This window comes from Mesitornis unicolor, unplaced genomic scaffold (genome assembly GCF_000695765.1).
Source record: "Mesitornis unicolor isolate BGI_N332 unplaced genomic scaffold, ASM69576v1 scaffold16629, whole genome shotgun sequence".
NCBI lineage: Eukaryota > Metazoa > Chordata > Aves > Mesitornithiformes > Mesitornithidae > Mesitornis > Mesitornis unicolor.
This window is the reverse complement of record NW_010208122.1, coordinates 8798-26643: the sequence shown is the minus strand read 5'-3', so window position 1 is coordinate 26643 and position 17846 is coordinate 8798. Positions and strand designations below refer to the sequence as shown.

Genomic DNA, 17846 nt, shown 5'->3' with positions numbered 1-17846 from the left:
ATCATGTTTGAAAGAAGTAGTAATTACATTGAAATACTAAAAAGCAAAATTTGCTTGCATCCTGCAAAGTTCATTTGCAGAACATAAATTTTGCACAGGCAAATGCCAGGGTAGGCCAGAGCCTCTCACAGCTCTGAAGTAAATGAGATGTCCAATTTTAAGCCCTTAGAGGCTCTGAAGTGATTCTACATTTCTCCAGGTGGTGTGTCTAGTTGGACACGTGTCAGCTGAGACAGAATAGAAATTTTGGAGTAGTTCTAGGAGCATTAGTAGTACTTGGGACCTCCAGAAATCTGAAGGATCTCCCTCTTGCCCTACCTGCAGGCAGAAGGTGCTCCTTGTGAAGAACTGTGTAACTTCAGAACCAGAAGTTTGGAGAAGAAAGTCTAACCCTTTGGTTTTAATATGTTTTGGAGAGCAGAGAAATGTGCTTATTTCCATCCAGCTCTCCAATATGGACTTAACTGTTGGCTCAAAATCAGGCTTTTCCTCTCAGAAAATCAACCCCCCAAATAAGCTGTTGTCTTCAAACACATGAAAGCCAGTGTTTAAAAACAAAATAAGGTGTGCAGACAGGCTAAGTGTACTGTGCATGTTGAGCGAGCGTAGCGCCTCTGCTGAGCAGCTGGGAGACCTCCTAGTGCCACAGCGGACAGAGCAAAGGCAAAACCTGGCCTTTTGGATACTTCCTTAGATTTTTCTTTCGCTCATTCTTCAAGGTCCCAAGGCTGCGCAGTGCCCCTGCTCCACAGCCCTGCAGTCAGTGAAGGTGGACTGATGGGGAAGACAGCTTACCTGCTTTTTTAATTAGTGATAAGCTTAACAACAGACACCTTTTAAATGTTTATTATTTTTGTGTGGGCTTAAAGGAGATAACACAGTATTTAAGATAATTTATTGAAATATGAAAGCTTTCATAAAAAGAAGAGTAATGCCTAATGGGGAAATATGGGGAGCCACGAAAGACACAGCCAGCACTGCCCAAGCTGTTTGGATTCTCAAAGAAACTGAGGTACTGAAAACCGTGATCTGACATTCTCAATTCAGGACTCAAACAGGGATGTGCAGCAAAAGTCCCTGCTGCCCAGAAATGCTTCTGGTGGAGCTTTTAGGAGGTGTATTAAACCATGTCCATGTGGTTCTGCTTTTGCCCAGTCCTGACGCTATTAGCCAGAAGTTTATTTTTCTAGACTCTCTTATTTCCTTACTCAAATATTACAAAATTATTGTTAAAACTAAGTTTATTAAATACTGACATAATTAAATGGCTTTATAGTGCAACCACAGTACCAATAACTATATCCTGTGCAATTACAAGAGTTGCGAATTTAAGGTTAAACACCCACTTCAAAAAAAGCTTAAATACGCATTTTATTAATTCGCAGAGGAAACCACAGTAAAGGATTTTGTTTCGGAAACTCACTGAACTTACAGTAGTATCTTAAATAAGAAGCTTGGAGTCCAAAAAAGAAGCTGAACACTTGATCACTGAGGTGAATTTTGTGTTAATTGTAACGGTTGTGTTCCTTCTGTTCCAGAACCATTGTGGCACTGGTGTACAACGTCCTGAAAACCCTGATGGAGATGAACGGCAAGCTTTTCGATGAACTCACCAGCTCGTATAAAGCAGAAAGGCAAAGGTACTGATTTTTCTTCCAAATGCCTGTTGATGAATTCTTATCTAGACTGTACCAGCTTAAAAGAAACAAAACTGTTGTGGCTGCGGGGCTCTGTAGTGGAACCGCTGCTGCAAGGGGGCACCCGGTGCTGGCTCTGCTGCTTCAGGGGGTGTTTGAAGAAAGCTGAAAACACTTCCTAGCTCAGCCAAAAACCTCCCTCTTATCCCACTACCTACTAAGCAGCCCTGCTGGAGAAAGGGAAGCAGTGTCTACGTTATCTCTGGCCAGCTGAGACCACATGCAAAGTCTCCTTTCAGTAGTTGTGCTTCACTCACCACAGATGCTGAGACCCTTAATTTGCTCGCACGTGATAAAGAACGTCCTTAAAACTGCAGTCCTCTGTGCAAAGCCACCCTACAGCAATTGGCTGAGTCTGGAGCAAAGTTACAGCTTGACCACTAACCATTACCAGCTCATAGGCTTGCTTTTTCATAGAGGAAACTGCAGTTGCCTCCAACATAGCTTTGGAGGAAAAACTTGCCGAGGAATTACTAGGTGTAAATCACAGCTGTTAAGTAACTGCAAGTGTGAAATTGATACTTCACTCTTTTCTACAGAGAGAAAAAGAAAGAATTGGAACGCGAAGAGTTGTGGAAAAAGCTCGAGGAGTTAAAGCTTAAGAAGGCAATGGCAGAAAAGCAGAACAGCACTCACAACGTGCTAAATGCACACAATCCAAGTGCCAAATAAAAGAAATGACCACCTCTACACGGCAGACACGCTTTTTTGTACCCTTTTGAAATATATAAGGATTTGCAAAAGAAACCTCATCAGTATAATAGAAACAGCCAACTTTTTTCTCTGGCAAATGTAAAGATTTGAATTTAAATACAGCAGGTCAGTGATGTCATTACCACAGCATATTGTAAATTTGTCTAATTATTGATATACTGTCACTTCCAGTGTTTCATGGAACTGAATTATCATCCTTAATGAGTGAAATAATTACGGGAGTGGTGAGAATTATGACTTGAATTTTTGATTGTGTTGCACATAGGTGGTATAGTTTGCTATGTACATTTTTTTCCTTGTTTTGTGCTTTTCACATCGCTGCATACTTCGGTTAAGATGATAGAAAAGGCTTCTAGTTGTGCTGTATTTTCTCAAATAAAAACAAGGTACAGTAGCAGTAACTTGAGCTATTCAGTATGTGCCCCTTACAGCATTGAAAGGAACTTGGATGTGGTGTCCTTTAAATCCAAATCCAATCAGGCATTTGATTTCTAAAATGCTCTCATTGGAATGAGGCAAAGCAGGGAGAGGAAGTCAGCTGGAACAGCCTGGGGTGGTCCATGTGGCTGCCCCCTCACTGGGTGAGTGCTTCTGCCCTGTTCCCACTGCCCCTTGGTCCTGGGCTGCTTAGAGATTTCCTCCTGCTGCAGCTGAGGATGGAGCTGCCTCGAGAGCCCATCAATGATGCTCCTCATCAGCCCAAGGACTCTCTGCAGAGTAGGGCAGGGCTCCAAGAGATTATTGTGAATGTTTCTGCATTAGTTTTCGCATCTCATGGACTAAAGAATGAGACCAAAATTGGGATTTGGGGGTTGTTTTTTGGTTGTTGGTTTTTTTTGTTTGGGTTGTTTTTTTCTGAGGAGGGAAGGTTGTCAGTAAATGGCTCCTTGTTTTATGTAAAGAAAATGCAGTCTGTTTCTTAAAGGCAGAAAGTTGACAACAGAAGTCTTGTCTGTTTACTTGATCAAGTATTTTTCACATCTTTTATCAGAGTACCATTCCAATCTCTTAAATTGCAGTTGTGTGGAAAACTTTTGTAATGAAAGATCTTTGGGGAATTGAGCAGCATTCAATAAAGTCTTTATGTTTGTATTTAGTGCTGTATATCACATCTTTGTGTTTATAAAGCCCAGGAGAATTAGAATGGCTTTTATAAACAACCTTGGAACTGCACGTGTGTCTCTGAATAACCTGTGGCTTTTTACCAAGTGGCAAAAGCAGTGGAGGGAGGTGACTGGCATGCAGACACACGTTACCTCAGTTTAGTACCTTCATGCCTCTTTCCAGAAGAATAAAGCCCCTAATTTGAGATTAGAAATATTTCCAGCTATCCTACAGTCTAATGGAAATAAATTATACAGATGTCAGGGAATTTAACACTTACCTTGCAGCAGTACAAAGAACAAATTACTGCTGTTTGTAGTTATGAATTGTTCCAAAATTTATAAATACAGACAGCAAGAGTACCACAGTAGCTGTAAGAAACCATTTCAAACTGTGCAATACTCACTACTAGAATCACTCCTATAAATAGGAATGGGCTGCTCTAGTAACATTGCCTTAGAAAACAAGGAATTGTGACAGCTGAGATTGACTGAAGTTGACTACTAGGGGAATTTGTTTTTTTTTAGAAAAGTACATTAACTACTGCAGAAAAGAGTGCATCCTTCATTTAACCACGCCTCTTACTTAACCTGAGGCTGGTGCTAAGTTGTCTTCAGCTTACCTTCTCTGACCTCATTAACAAAAAAATGAAAAAGGCTGTAGGATGCATTAATTCGAATTTTCTCTAAATGTTTCCATAAAATCCAAGAAATAGCTGCTGTAGTATCATTTGTTAAAGGAACACTTGGGTGTTTCTTTACCAGCGAGGAGTTAAGAAAGCTCAGTTGTCACTGTCTTACCTGTAGAACAGGCCCTCAGCAGTGCACTGGGGAGCAAAGGGCTAGAAGTCATGGGAAGGCAGCGGAACCCCTTCTTAGCAGCATAGGCTGTTACATAGCAAAACCAACAGCCATGTTCTTGAGACAAATAATGGTCTAAGCATGGTGGGTTTATTCCCTCCTTTTCCCCCTCTATTTCTCCCCTCATCCCAAGTTTCTGTTCCATTCCCCAGCACCTTGGGATGAAGGAGCTCTCAGACAGTTTGCTTCAACCTCTGTGCTGCCTCTGTGCCTGCAGCCACTGCTGCTGCTTTGTTTTTTTTCTTGCTGTAGTGAATTGTTGCTCTCTTGTTTAAGGCAGTGTGTGCTCTGGAAAGCAGCTGAAAGTAGTACGTTTAGTTCCAAAATGCTTCCTTGGAAGGCAGAAAAAATTAATCAAAAAATGAGGTGGCACTTTTGATATACCTACTACTCTATTCATGCTCTGTTTTGGAGGGTGGAAAAAGCAAACTATGACTTGGTGTGCTCCTTCCCTTGCAACAAAGCCTTCAGAGCAAACACACAGTGGTGCACTGCTGCCCTATAGACTCCACAAGCCTGAGCTTGGCATCTAGACTAATAAGGGATGGACTTACAAGGAAGAAAGACTACACTGTGACAGCACACTCGGCACGTGTTTTCTATATAATAATAATCACATTTAAACACCAGGCTGATGAAAGATTGTTTTTCACTTCCTAAGCAGAGACTGGGAGAAAGAAGGATGAGACAGACTTTGAAATCTATCATCAGCTCAGATGCCCAGGTATTGAGTTGCCTGAGTTTGCTCTGAGCTGGACTGATCAGGAATAGATTTCTGATCTTCACCCTGTCTTCTTGCAGTGATACTCCTGCCTGGTCTACCTCCTGTAAAGCTCCAGTTGAATCTGAGAGCATGCAGTTTCAAAGAACATACACAGTATCTTATTTGAAGTATTTTTTTAATATTAAAGTTACTATACTTTAAAAACAAAAGTGACATGTAATAGAGTTCCAGTGTATTTTGTTTTAACACATATTTAGGAGAGGGGAGGCCAGGCTGTTTTGTTGAGTGCTTCACCTTCCACTAAACAGTCAAGGAAGCATCTGCATTAGGGTAGCAGATGTAGGTCGTAGCTCACGCAGAAGTTAAATGGTCTCCTGTTCTGAGAAGCATTCAAACACCATCCATTTTTAGTACTTAACCACTAGAGTGTTGACTTTCTGAACATCAGTGAATTGTCGCCTCTCCCCTGGTCCCTCAATGTACTGAGGTAAGCTTGTTAAATTTGGAATAGAAAAGCGTGAGTGAGTTAGACCTGTCCTAGTGTTAGCTCCTTTCTGAAGTTCAAAGGCCAGTTTTCACTAGGCTGTTGTTCCAGCCGTGTTTTTTCTGGAAGAAAACATACCTGGTTTGCATCTTTAACTGCTGCATTGCTGATCCAAGTGTATTCCAGTTATTTTCTATCCCTTCTGCTATGAACAGTTAAAAGGCAGTCTTAGTCTCAGCTTATGTGGTTCATTACTTGACTCCTCCTCTTCAGATGTCTCTTTCGGATTTTGATCATCCACTTAACGCTTAGCTTTGCAAAGTCTGCTGCTTTAAACAGAGCCAAAAAGATTCCACAAAGAAGAGCAATCATGTTCCAGGGATTTGCTGTGACAATCTGAAAGATTAAAAATATTATTCCCTCATCTGATTCAGCATATGTTATACCTATTTCAATAGCAAACAATTCCACTTTTCAAACAACAGAAGTGTTTTGCACCATATTCCTTTATGCTGCAAAGGTGGCCTGTGGTGCCTTCCCCCACACACCTGCCTCCCAACACCATGGTTTTCTGATTCCTTCCATCAGGAGGAAAACACACTGCTAAATTCCTTCCGAACTATTTTAGGATATTGAATTGTTTGAAACTTCAGAGATAACAGTTAAATTGCTAATTTTAAACTTCTAGATTAAATTTATTATTTAAAGATTTACAGAAATAAGCAGTCACATTAAAGAAGATCTCCCAGAAGACCAAGCTAAAAGAAGTAACTACTGGGAAGCTTTAACAAGGCAGCATTGTAATTCTAAAACAGCTTTTGCCAGAGGGAATTGTTTCTGCAAACCTATAGCAATTATTTTATCTTTCTACTTTTAACTCCAGTTGGTTCAAGAGTAGTTCCATTTCTGTAGAGTTTGCAATTCCCCTCACACCTTTAGGCACAAGGATGACTTCTAGGATCTCTGATGAAGCAAGCAGAGCTAGGCTTAGGCAGCAATAACGTAGCACATGGTTTTGGGACTTGCCATGGGGTCTGCAACTCTGATGGTGGGTGTGAGCACAGTGTCACTGGGTCACCACTGGAGCCAGGAGGTCCTCAGCAGGTTTTCTGTATTTGTTAATCTTCCTGAAAGCAGCAGCACTGGCTGCCAGTGCTCATGAACAGTGACCTCTGCAGCAAGAGGAAACAAGCACCTCCGAGCCACTGGACCAAGGGCAGCTTTCAACCCAAAGGTGGCAGAGGTGTGAACCCCACCTGGCAGAGGTGCCAGGAATGGGACTGGGCTCTCCAGGCCAGAGAGGCACCTGTGCTGAGGAGAGGGCCTGGCCCCAGCACAGGCACAAGAGCAGGAGTGCCAAGGCCCAACTACCAACTCCTACCTGCACAGTCTGCAGTCATGCTCTAGTCTGGGGCAAGAAAACAAGAACTCCACGGATTTTGCTGGTGATGGACTTTGGCTGTCAGGTAGGGCCATTTTAAATGCACAATTTTAAACAGGTTGTCTTTGCATATTTTGCCATTCTGCATTTTTCTGAGAAGGGCAAAAGTATCTGATCTCCTTCCCTCAAAAGGAGGAGAGGAAGGTTTAGGAGGTTTTCTTTTCCTCAAGGAAAACAAGATCTAGCTCACATGCTTAAAGCACACCTACCCCCAGTGCATGCCTGCACGCTTTTTAAGCGCTCTGGTGACTGACAGTGGTCGTGCCTGGCACATCATATGCCTCTGGCTGCAGCATATTGAGCTAAATTTTAAAATGCTTTTTGTGCATTTGGACGCACTACCAAATTCTATTCTAATAGTGGATAACAATATACACTAGGCTATTTTTATTATTCTGAGTTAAGACTAGGTTTCTTGCATGTCAATTAATAAAAAAGTCATTAAATTGGTATATCCAAGCACAGTAAGAAAAAGGTTCAGACTTGATCTGCAGCTACATTTCACTAGAGGACAGGGGCCGCAAGCTGCTTCTTAGCTACAGGTATCTCTCACTGCAAACAGAATGCTCCGTGTCAGTAAGCCGAGGAAAAGGCATCTGGTGGTCCTGACCTCTGCAGAACTTACACTACTGGACAGAAGGAAGAGTCTAAACTGAAATTTCAGAAGTAACCTTACTCTTCCTCTGAATTTCTGCTTGGAGTGAGCTAACAGAGGCACATGCACACACACAAACCATAGGCATGTACATTGGACAACAATTTGACTGGCGTTACTCACATCTTGAACGGTCTGTATAAAAGGATCTTTCCATTCGAATACCACAAAAAACAGCTGGTCATTTCTTGACTTAGTTCTCTGGTCAATGTAGTTAACCACGCTAGTCTGGACAGAGGGGAAAAAAACCCGAAACACACAGATTATTTTTTTTTCAGTGGTGTAACGTGTCTTTTGTGCAACAGAAAAGGCTTGTAAGAAGGTGAAAAGAGCAGACTGCTTAGGGACTTCCAATTCAGGCTTCCTCTAGCTGGAACAACAGGCTCCCAAAGTATGGAAAGGGACGTTTCCTCCATCTATCATAAGTTCTTTTCTTATTTCTCACTTCGGAAACCACTGCAATACTCTTTTTTTATGCTGGTAGACAGGCCCTTTATTTTATTACACAGTTTTTCCCCTTTCAAGGGGTGAAATTTCATTTACAAAATTAATTTACTTGGAGTAATACTGCATTTGCAAAGTTCTCACAAATGAATGCTACATTACTTTTATTTACCAGAGAACTTCACAATGGTGGCAGGAGGACTTTTTTTGTTTTAAATCGGGTATAGAATAAACTAGTTTGTTCTAGGAAGTGCGGAATGAAAATGGAAGGGAAAGAAGCCCAGATGTTAACAATTTAAACACTGCTTCCCAGTAGTGCCCATTACCTAGGTTACCATTTAAAGCTAGCGTGATTTCACCAGGGTACAGTTCAGGATACCAGATCAGCATTACAGCCACATGAAACCACAGTCTTAAGATCCACATTTGGGAAAGTATTAAAACATCAGGCCTCAGAAGAACATTCACCTTGTGTCACACCACACCCTCCAGTGCAGAGGGGAGCTACTCGGGGTTGCACTGACCCCCCCCCCCAACCTCTCCACTAGGAGACAATATAGACTGCTCAAGAGCCAGACAGCTTCCTAACAGGTGAGCACACCGGCGTTACAGCTGAACAGACCATGGACAGACTGCTCCCTTCTCCCAGCCTCAAAGGAAGATGTACAACTATAGACATGAAAACAGTGATTCAGCAGACATCGTCTGAGAGCTGACCAGCTACAAAACCCTTCTGTCCTCTGTGGCTTAGTTCCTTTACAAATACTTAAAGATTTCTGTAGGTCTTCTCCACATGCCCTGCCCTGATGATATTTTAGGCTGTGAACATGCAGAAGCAGGAGCTCAGACGCTGTATGTGTCCATTCAGAGCATATGGGAGCTTCACCACCTCATGTTTTCTGGTCAATCACCTTTGCTGCAGACTTACTGACCCTATACTTCTACAGCTCGTTTAGTTATTGCAGCACACCATCACCCCAGCTACACTCATTCAAGAAAACCACACCAGGAAACAAACAGCACACAAAGCTAAATGAAGGCAATGGAAAAGAAAAGACAAAGTAATGACTACTGGGCTGGTTGGCAGACTGACTGTGCCATTTGACCCAATACTTGTATCCACTTTCTGGTATGGCATCTCCCGGTTTTAAAATTGAGAGGCCAATGCGCTTCCTTATGCAATTTGAGCAGACGTACTGTCAAACAAAGCGAGTGCAATTTATGTCTGACCTGTTTCAACTTCTACTATATTGGTAACAGGGAGACAAAACAAAAAGTCACATTTGTACCAATTCCTATTTCCTAGGTTTTATAAAAAAAACCAAAAGAACAACCACCCACCCACAAAACAAAACAAACAAAAAACCTACACAGAGTTCACCTACCCAAATGATTGGAGTCCATACCTGCTGGACTAAGTTGATGTTTATAGTCACAAAAAGCTCAACTTTTTCCGAGTCTGAGTCAGCCTTTTGTTTCCTCTTTGAAACTCATGAGACTTGGGCACACAAAGGAAGACTTTCAAAAATCCTCCACTAGCCAAGTGCCAAACAGAAAGGGATACAGAGCTCTAGGTGATGACAGACTGACAACTGCTGTTAGCGCTTACGTGGCAGCTGCTGACTGATGCATCCTCTGCTCTTCAAGCTAAGGTAGTAGTTTGAGACTTGCACCTCTTTTGGCTTTGCCTCCTGTCCTCCGCCAGTGGAGCAAGAGGAGACTCACCTCACAGACACAGCTCTGCTCTTCTCTTAAGGCTTTGCCATGTAGGTCTTAAGTGTGAAACTGAAGATTCTGCTTCAGTTTGATCTCCACAAAGTACTCTTTCCACATGTACCATGGACTAAGACCAAGTGTAGTCTCTGAAACATACACTCTCTGGAAAGGACTGCTCTTAAAATTCTCATTTCTCACTACTGAGGAGATGCCTCCTCTCCAACCAACACTGGGAGCAAGATAGCAAACTCAAAACACAATTATTTTCCTGTCCATCAGTGTGAACAGAACGGGAATGGAAGTCAAGCTCATTTCATCTCTAGCTAAGTTTGCATCTTCCATCTACATATTTTCTAGTTTTAAATGATGCAAGAAGTTAAGTTACTCCATCTTTCTAAGGATACTCAACAGCTAAAAATCCCAAACCCAAACAAAAAGCAGACATGAGAATGCTACAAAGGATACAAGGCTTATGCTTACCTCTTCATCCTAGCGTCAGCCCTCGTGGCAACCTAAACAACACCTCTTTCCAATATTTAGACAATTCCTTTGGCAATTTTTCCTCACCTTGAGCTAAATTAGCTGTGTTAATATTTCTATGTCAGGCTTTTTGGGCCCTTCCCTCAGACTACAGGTGTCACTTACAACACATTCAAGGCTTAGATTTTCTGGCCTCCCTATTAAGAGGTGTTTTCCTGAGATGTGTCACTAGGCCACACCAACAGCCGCGCACATACCAACATCTGCACTTCTACAGAACCTCTCCATGTTAAGAAACAATGCAAGTAACTGTACAGCCAAAACTGCTCAATGGCAAGTGGCACTTGGATGCAATGAAATGAAAAACAAGCTCCTGATGTTTCACTTACTTAACCAGCCAACCCACCCGTTTTCCAACTCATAATGCTATTTGCCCCAAAGAACTTGTTCTGTTGGCCAGTTATCATTAAAATCAGGGCAGCAACTAGTTTTCAATAAACTAAGAGGTCCCAAAAAACTCTTTCCTAGTGGTTTCTTTTGGGTTTGGGGTTTCGTTTTTTGGGGGTTTTTGTTGTCGTCGTTTTACCTCTTGCTTGAATTCAACAGTCTCACTACCATCTTCTTCTTTTGTTTTCACCAAGGACATCTTGACCCAAGTTCGAAAGCCTCCGGAAAACTTCCAGCTGGAGTATGAACTTTCACAGTCCTTCATGAATTCTGCTTTTTCTGGACTAAAGGAAAAAGACCATTACTTTACCGACCAAACTCAGAGCAGTATCTGACCACCGTAGGCAGGAGAACGTCAGACCTATAGACACTTCAAAACACATTCACAACCCCTTTCGTGTTTCAACTGCTAAAATTCAGCGTATCTAAGCAACTGTTAGTAGTGACATTTTGATTAATGGCAGCACTTGCACTTATGTGTCCTTAACCACAGCAGACTTACCTGGTGCCCTTCTACCCTGGAGTCCTCTCTGCCCCTAGGGACTGTTCTGCCTTACCGGGGAGCTTTGTTCTGCTCTTCTGTCACCTCTGGGACAGAAAAGAAGAGAGCCAGGGCCCCAGGAAATGGTGTGCCACAACGCTCAGAAGCGGAACAGCCTAAAGGCAGGGCAGGCTGCTTCACCCCATTTCTGAGATGCAAATAAGCTGGTTGCGATGCAGACATACTTAAAATGCTTTGAAATTTACATTTAGCGTATTCCTACCATTTTGGGGACACTATACCTTTGGTGCAAAGGTCCCATCCGCAATAACATGGCTGTTTTCTCAACATGCAATCACAGGTACTTGTAACCCCAGAACAGCTGCATTGCTTTGCCTTTTTTTTTTTAATTCTGTGACCATAAGCCATTTTAAGGCTTCCAATACTCCTCACACTGCAAGCAGTAAAGAGGCAGCTCTAAGGCATATCTGGTGTCCATCCTGTCTCTACCAACTGCACAAGACACAGTGTATTAACCATGCTAGATCCTCAGTACTGTGATTTTAGACGCTTTTGTGTATCTCTGTGAAATAAACCTGGCCCTGCAGCTACTTTTTCGACAGCGTTTCATTTGAGATGTAAAGGTAAACCACTGTGATGAGTCATGAACCATTAAAGCACAGACTGCTGATTTTTACTGAAGATAGATTTCAGGTTGCAGAGATATGTTGGGATATGCTGTTCCTTGAGACAAGCGAAAGGAAAAGGGTTTTGACTCAGATTAAATCCATCTGCCTAGATAAAGGGCAAGAATATAGTTTGCTCATATGGCAGAGGTTGTGCATGGCTAGGTCTGTTGGAAAATTAGGGTATTTTGGTCTTTCAAAGAGAGATGAGAAGTAGTGAGGAAGAAAAGCAGAGCAAACTCTTTTCCCCAAGAACAGACCAATCGGGAGGACTTGTCCTATATCAGCACTGGGTGCATTTGTATTTTTCCTGTCTTTTTCCTTAGTTTTCAGAACTAGGGCTCCTTTTCTTCCTGCAAACTAAAATGTCTTGTCTACAAGGCAACAAGAGCATAGACTGATACAAAGAATATCATACTGATGGCCACTCTGTACTATACTTTCTGCTCAGGCTTAATAGATTAACATGCACATGTTGGTAGGAAAGCAAAACCTAGCAAAGGCATTGCTCTCAAGTCAGGGCTTCAGGTGGTGAGCTCAAACACAGAACTCCATTGTGCATACAAACAGAAAGGAGCAGCATTTCTGGAAAGCAAAGCTAACACACTTTGCTGCCTACCAAGACAGATGATACTCCAGGAGTGTTTTAGCAGGTTAAGAATATCTTTACAGATTTGTAACATTAGCTGCTCGTTTAGTGATCCCAACAGGAAGGCAGTGCACCTCTCAATCCTCACAAGCAAGACATCAGCAAAGCATCAGTACAAAGCCCACTGCCTGACTGCCTCTCACCATACAAACCAGTGACATAGGGAGATTTAATATGCCCATGATTTCTCCACCCTTCGGTATGTGGCCACAGCAGCAGCTGATGGAACAGTATAGAAGAGCATGGTGCTTTGCCACTCAAAGGAACATACATAATTAGCACTCTGCCAGCCAGTCATATGCCTAATGCCTGACTAAATACAGCATCCCCGAAAAGCTTTCCAAACCAACATGGAAAACTGAGGCAGGAAGCTATGACACAGAGCTGAATGTTACAGCCACAACTTACACGGTAAGCAGACGGCAGCAGTGTACTTTGCCTTTGACAGTAATTGTAGGCTTGGAAAAGAAAGATTAATAACATCTTAGGAGAAACTGCGGAGAAGTGATCTGAGAAGGCATCTCCTTGCATGCGCCCATAATTCAGACCACTGCCACAGAGTCAGGAAAAATAAGGAGGGCAGAGGGAGCAGAGCAGAGAGGCACAAGCTTTGCTCAAATGACAGCAGAGCACAAATAATGCAGCTTAAAAACTTCACACAGCTAAGTGAACACAAGACAGGCAAGGGATTTTAAACCGAAGAACAATTCTCCAGGCAGTTTCTTATAATTCTCTCTTCACAAAGACAGACGATCTGCAAAGGCTGCACTTTTTCTGTTTTGGTTTGGCTTTTTGTTCAGTAAGTTCTTCCACCCATTACACTGTCCTTCAGACGTATGGTAAGATTCCTGGAATACTCTGCACCAGGCTCTCCCAAGATATTAATGGTACCTCAACGCTACCCCAGTTCTCGACTCGGTTCTAAAACTGCAGTGGATCCTTCTAACACTGATCCTTATGGACCGACCCACAAGAGCCAGAGGCAGCTTAGGACGTCCCACCAGCAAATTCCAACGCAACAGCAAGAGCCAAAACTGGGTCAAACTCCATTTGTGTTTATGGCTTTTGCTCTTCCCTAGACTGGAAAACTCTCACACAGCCACAGGATCTCATAAAGGGTCAGACGGTTTAGTAGCAAAACTCTCAGCCCTTCTACGTTATAATTTATTTCTCTGCACGCAGCAATCCAGATCAAAGACATGAACATGGAGCTCTGTTTAGACCCTTGAATAATCTCTGATCTGTTCAGATGCTATTCATCATCTCACATGATCGTAAGTTATTTTACATGCTACACTAACAATAGTTTTGTCGGTAGTATGTTCAGAGGATTTTCTTCTTAAACTCATGTATTATACTAACAACAGTTCAAGAAAGGAACTTGTATTTTTAGCTACGCTTTCTTAATAGTTTGCAAGGGTTTCATTATTTCCTACCCTCCAATTAATATGGCCCAGACAGCAGCTGCCACTGTTTAAAAAGAAGAAGAAAGCCAATGGCAGTATCCCTCCAACTCACAGGCCAACAATAGCACACAGTTCAGCAGTGTCCTGTGAAGGCCAGAACAAACCAAGCAGTGCCAGTTTCACGTAGTCTGTCGATCCAATTTTATCTGAAGAGCTGCAGAGAATAAAACCTTTGACAGAAACAACTGGACCTTACTTAAGTGAGTCCCAACCACTTGCCATGCCTCAAAAAACCCTTAAAAGACATGTCTCCAGATTCCATTTTTATAATTGCTTATGGTTGATGCTAGCAGCAGCCTTCACTGATACGATTATTGCTATTTAAAGCAAAGATGAGCTGCACAGAAACTATAGTGTAGATACAGCAGGACTCCTCTCACCAGTTTCAAGGGGTTCTGGATTGTGATTTAATATGATGGAATACCCTACACATATATTTTACAGCAGTCTGCCTGCCCAGCCCAACCTAAGCTGTTTGCAACCACGGCAAAAAACTGTAAAGGTAAATATATCTCATGAGTTCTAGCATGTATCTCAGCATCTTTGATCACACTTTATGGGAATTGCTGAACACAGTGCTAATAATAGGCTCTCATAACCAGTGAGACACTTTGTCAGGAGAAGCAGTTAACCACAGCCAGTAACTGAAGTTTTTAGAGGCCGTATGGAAAGACAAAATTTGCCTTGTCAGTACACAACAGTTTCTACAGATATCTTTGTCCAGACTTCCCACCAACTAAATTTAGCATCCACTGAGGAACCAGAAATAATTTCTATTTTGTCTTCTGCTGGCATTTGGACAAAGTGAGTACTTTCCACATAGGAATGCAATTTCACATGCATTATGCCCTGAGCCTCCAATTCATGCTCCAGGACGCCAGGACAGCAATACACAATATTGAGCAAGACAAGCTATACCATTTTTACCAAGCTTTGGAGAATGCTATAAAAGAACACAACTGGTTCTCTTACTGTATTTCACCTAGACATGCAGATCATTTACTACTAAGTTTTAAGACCTACATACCTTTGCCCATTTTACCATTATCCAAGTTAGTTCAAAACCAGTTTTAACTCGCATTCCTATTACCAAATGGGCACAACAGATGCATCCCCAAACAGACACCGTCATTTCCTACATTTTCACTTCCAAACATAACCCAGGCTCAGCCTTCACTCTCCCAGCTTCTGTTCTCGTGCCTTCCAACACTGAGACAAGGCAGTTTCTCTAGGAACAAAGTGATACTTCCCCATCTCTTTGGGAGTCGATTCTGCCATCCAACTGGTTTGACCTGGCAAACCTGGAGGCAGGAGGTTGCCAACCAGGTTTCTTCAGGACAGCTTACAGGCACAAACACAGCCTTCAAGCTAGGACCTTTGCAATACTGCTTATTGTGGCTTTGCCCATCTAACCCACCTTCACACAGTGTGTGACACAAGTGTTTGGGACAGCAGCATGCAGACTTGCAGCTTGCTTGCAGAAATACAAGCAGCTTAAGCAGGACATACACATTCTAACTTGGGAAGAAATAGCTCTTTAAAATGGCTTATCTGCAAATTGATAAAATGAGCAGAGAAATGTGGCTTCCAAGACTTCAGCATGCATAGCCCAAGCAGTGTCTTGCTAAGTTGGCTCATGCTTCAAAGAGACAAGAACCAGATGCAACTCAACCATGCCTCCTCTCCATTTCACAGGACTTGTCTCAGTCCTTGTGCCTTGAAGTACGAAACAGCTGTGCACCTTGCTGGAATCAGTCCCACCATAAATACTGTTAACTGCACACAAGCCACAAAAACTGAGAAAAAACAACACAGCACAAGTAGTTCTACATCACTACGCTTAACTGATATTTTCTCACCCTAAAATATTCAACACCTAAAATACCCAAAACATTAGCATTTTATGAGGTGTTTTAGTACAGTTACAGAAAGTACTTAATGACTTAAGATCTCTCCTTCACTGAAGTAGATATGCTTGGTAAAAAGCAAATTCAGATAATTGGTCTTTGGCCACCTTGAGATACTGTGACTGAACACTTTCAGTCTTCACTCCATCTGAAAAGTACCACTCCAAGAGTGGAGCCTTCAAGAGTGCTTGAAAACAATAAAACAACAATAAAATCTGTTGTTTCTCTTCCCCTCCCTCACCTAATTTTGTTCTGCATATGGCCTTTATCCCTTGTCCCTTTTTCACTCAGCATCTGACTATTACCAAATTAAGGCTATTAGGTCTCTGTGTGACTAATATCTCTTGTCAAGCTTTTGATCTGGATCACAGAGAGAAGAACAGAACTTAAATTTAAATTGAAGCAATTATTAAACAGTTAAGCATGGAAATTATTCTCACAAGGTGTGAAGAAGGGTGGAGCTTTCAAGAAAGATCAAGACAGGATTCATTCCACTCCTGTTAAAATTAGAAGAAGGTTGATCAGCCACTCCAATGGCACCAACATCAAACCAATACAAAGCAATTTTGAAAACCCCCATCTATGAGATGACATAATTTTGTAGACTCTTGCATAAAGCTAGTATTAAAAAAAAACCAACAAAAAACAACAAACCGCAAAACAAAAACAAAAACCAAAAAATGGGCACAGAAACATTAGTGTTCTCAGTGCACTTCCTGAGCACACTGCCCAGGACAGCACACTTCCTGATAACCCACAGCAGATGACAGTGGTAAGCCAGCACAAACTTCAAACTTTTAGAAAGTGCAGCAACGAACAGCTTAAGCATAGCTGAAGGGCAGCTTTTGTCACTGAAAACTCCTCAATTCATTTTTTAAAACGGAAGGTTAGTAATCTGACATGAAGAGCATCAACATAATCCAATTGTTAAAAAAAAAGGTAACATAAAAGCCTATCTGAATTTCAGTTAAAAAGTGCCCTGCTTTCACTAGTATTGTTGTAGCAAGTTCAATGCAGTTGCAGGCTCATCCCTTTACACACCTGTTGATGAACTCCTGGAAAGAAGAAAACAGCAGGTAGTCAATGGCACTAAAATCTTGGTCTGTTCCATTTAAATGAAACTGCAAAAACACCAGTTCCTTTTTCTTCACATCACGAGGACCTTGAACAACCAAAGCATACTTCTGTAAGCAAACAGAGAGATGGTAAGAGTAGCAAAGGAATCCTCATTTCCTGTTTGTGAATTTGCCATCTGTCACTAATACTCTATAGAAACCTAATACACATCGAGATTTTTTCCGGCTGCCACTAAGTATATATCTATTAAAATATCTAATGAGAATGTCAATTTAATCCCTCCCTTTAGTTTAAAAAAAGAAGTCTTTGCATCAATATTTAGTGTATTTGTAAGAAACATCCTTTAGTTCTATCACAGTCCTTTGGGTTCACATGGATTTACCAGACAAGGTCCTGCAACCTGCATTCTGCAGAAGGACAATTAAAACTTTTGTTTTGAGCATTAAAGTCTAGAAACTTTCAGCTCTTGATAGGAAACAAGTTCATGTGGAGTCTAATGTGGAGAACATCAGGCTTCTCCTTGAGAAAGAGGAACAGTTTCACAGCCTCTAGCACCTCAAGTAAGCTGCTGAAAGGAAAATAAAGAAAGAAATAAATAGTAATAATATTTAAAAAAAAAACCAAACAAACAAACCAACAAACCAAAATAACACAACCCCAACCAAAAATGCTACCATTCAGAATACAACTTAAAGTAGTGCAGGCATTATATCAAACAGCAAGCTGCTGCTTGTGAAAGGATTCGGCCAATTTGAACAATGTTCCATGTGGTTCAGAGGTCTCTGCCTCAGTGCCTCTCCATGCCAATGCTGAA

At 41.8% G+C, this 17846-nt stretch overlaps 2 protein-coding genes across 2 annotated transcripts in view; one reads left to right on the top strand and one right to left on the bottom strand.

The window, feature by feature from the left end:
* The window catches only part of PPP2R5A (protein phosphatase 2, regulatory subunit B', alpha), a 43730-nt gene extending 41275 nt beyond the window's left edge, over nucleotides 1-2455 (top strand). Inside the window, exons 12-13 of the mRNA XM_010192382.1 lie at nucleotides 1539-1640; nucleotides 2237-2455. Of these exons, the coding sequence (XP_010190684.1) occupies nucleotides 1539-1640; nucleotides 2237-2369 (235 nt within the window). The 3' untranslated portion in view covers nucleotides 2370-2455. The remainder of the gene's footprint in view (nucleotides 1-1538; nucleotides 1641-2236) is intronic.
* Nucleotides 2456-5654: 3199 nt separating this feature from the next.
* Nucleotides 5655-17846, bottom strand: part of TMEM206 (transmembrane protein 206) — a 17248-nt gene continuing 5056 nt past the window's right edge. Inside the window, exons 4-7 of the mRNA XM_010192381.1 lie at nucleotides 16997-17139; nucleotides 10906-11050; nucleotides 7803-7907; nucleotides 5655-5979 (exon numbers count right to left, since the gene is read on the bottom strand). Coding sequence (XP_010190683.1) covers nucleotides 5818-5979; nucleotides 7803-7907; nucleotides 10906-11050; nucleotides 16997-17139 — 555 coding nt within the window. The 3' untranslated portion in view covers nucleotides 5655-5817. The remainder of the gene's footprint in view (nucleotides 5980-7802; nucleotides 7908-10905; nucleotides 11051-16996; nucleotides 17140-17846) is intronic.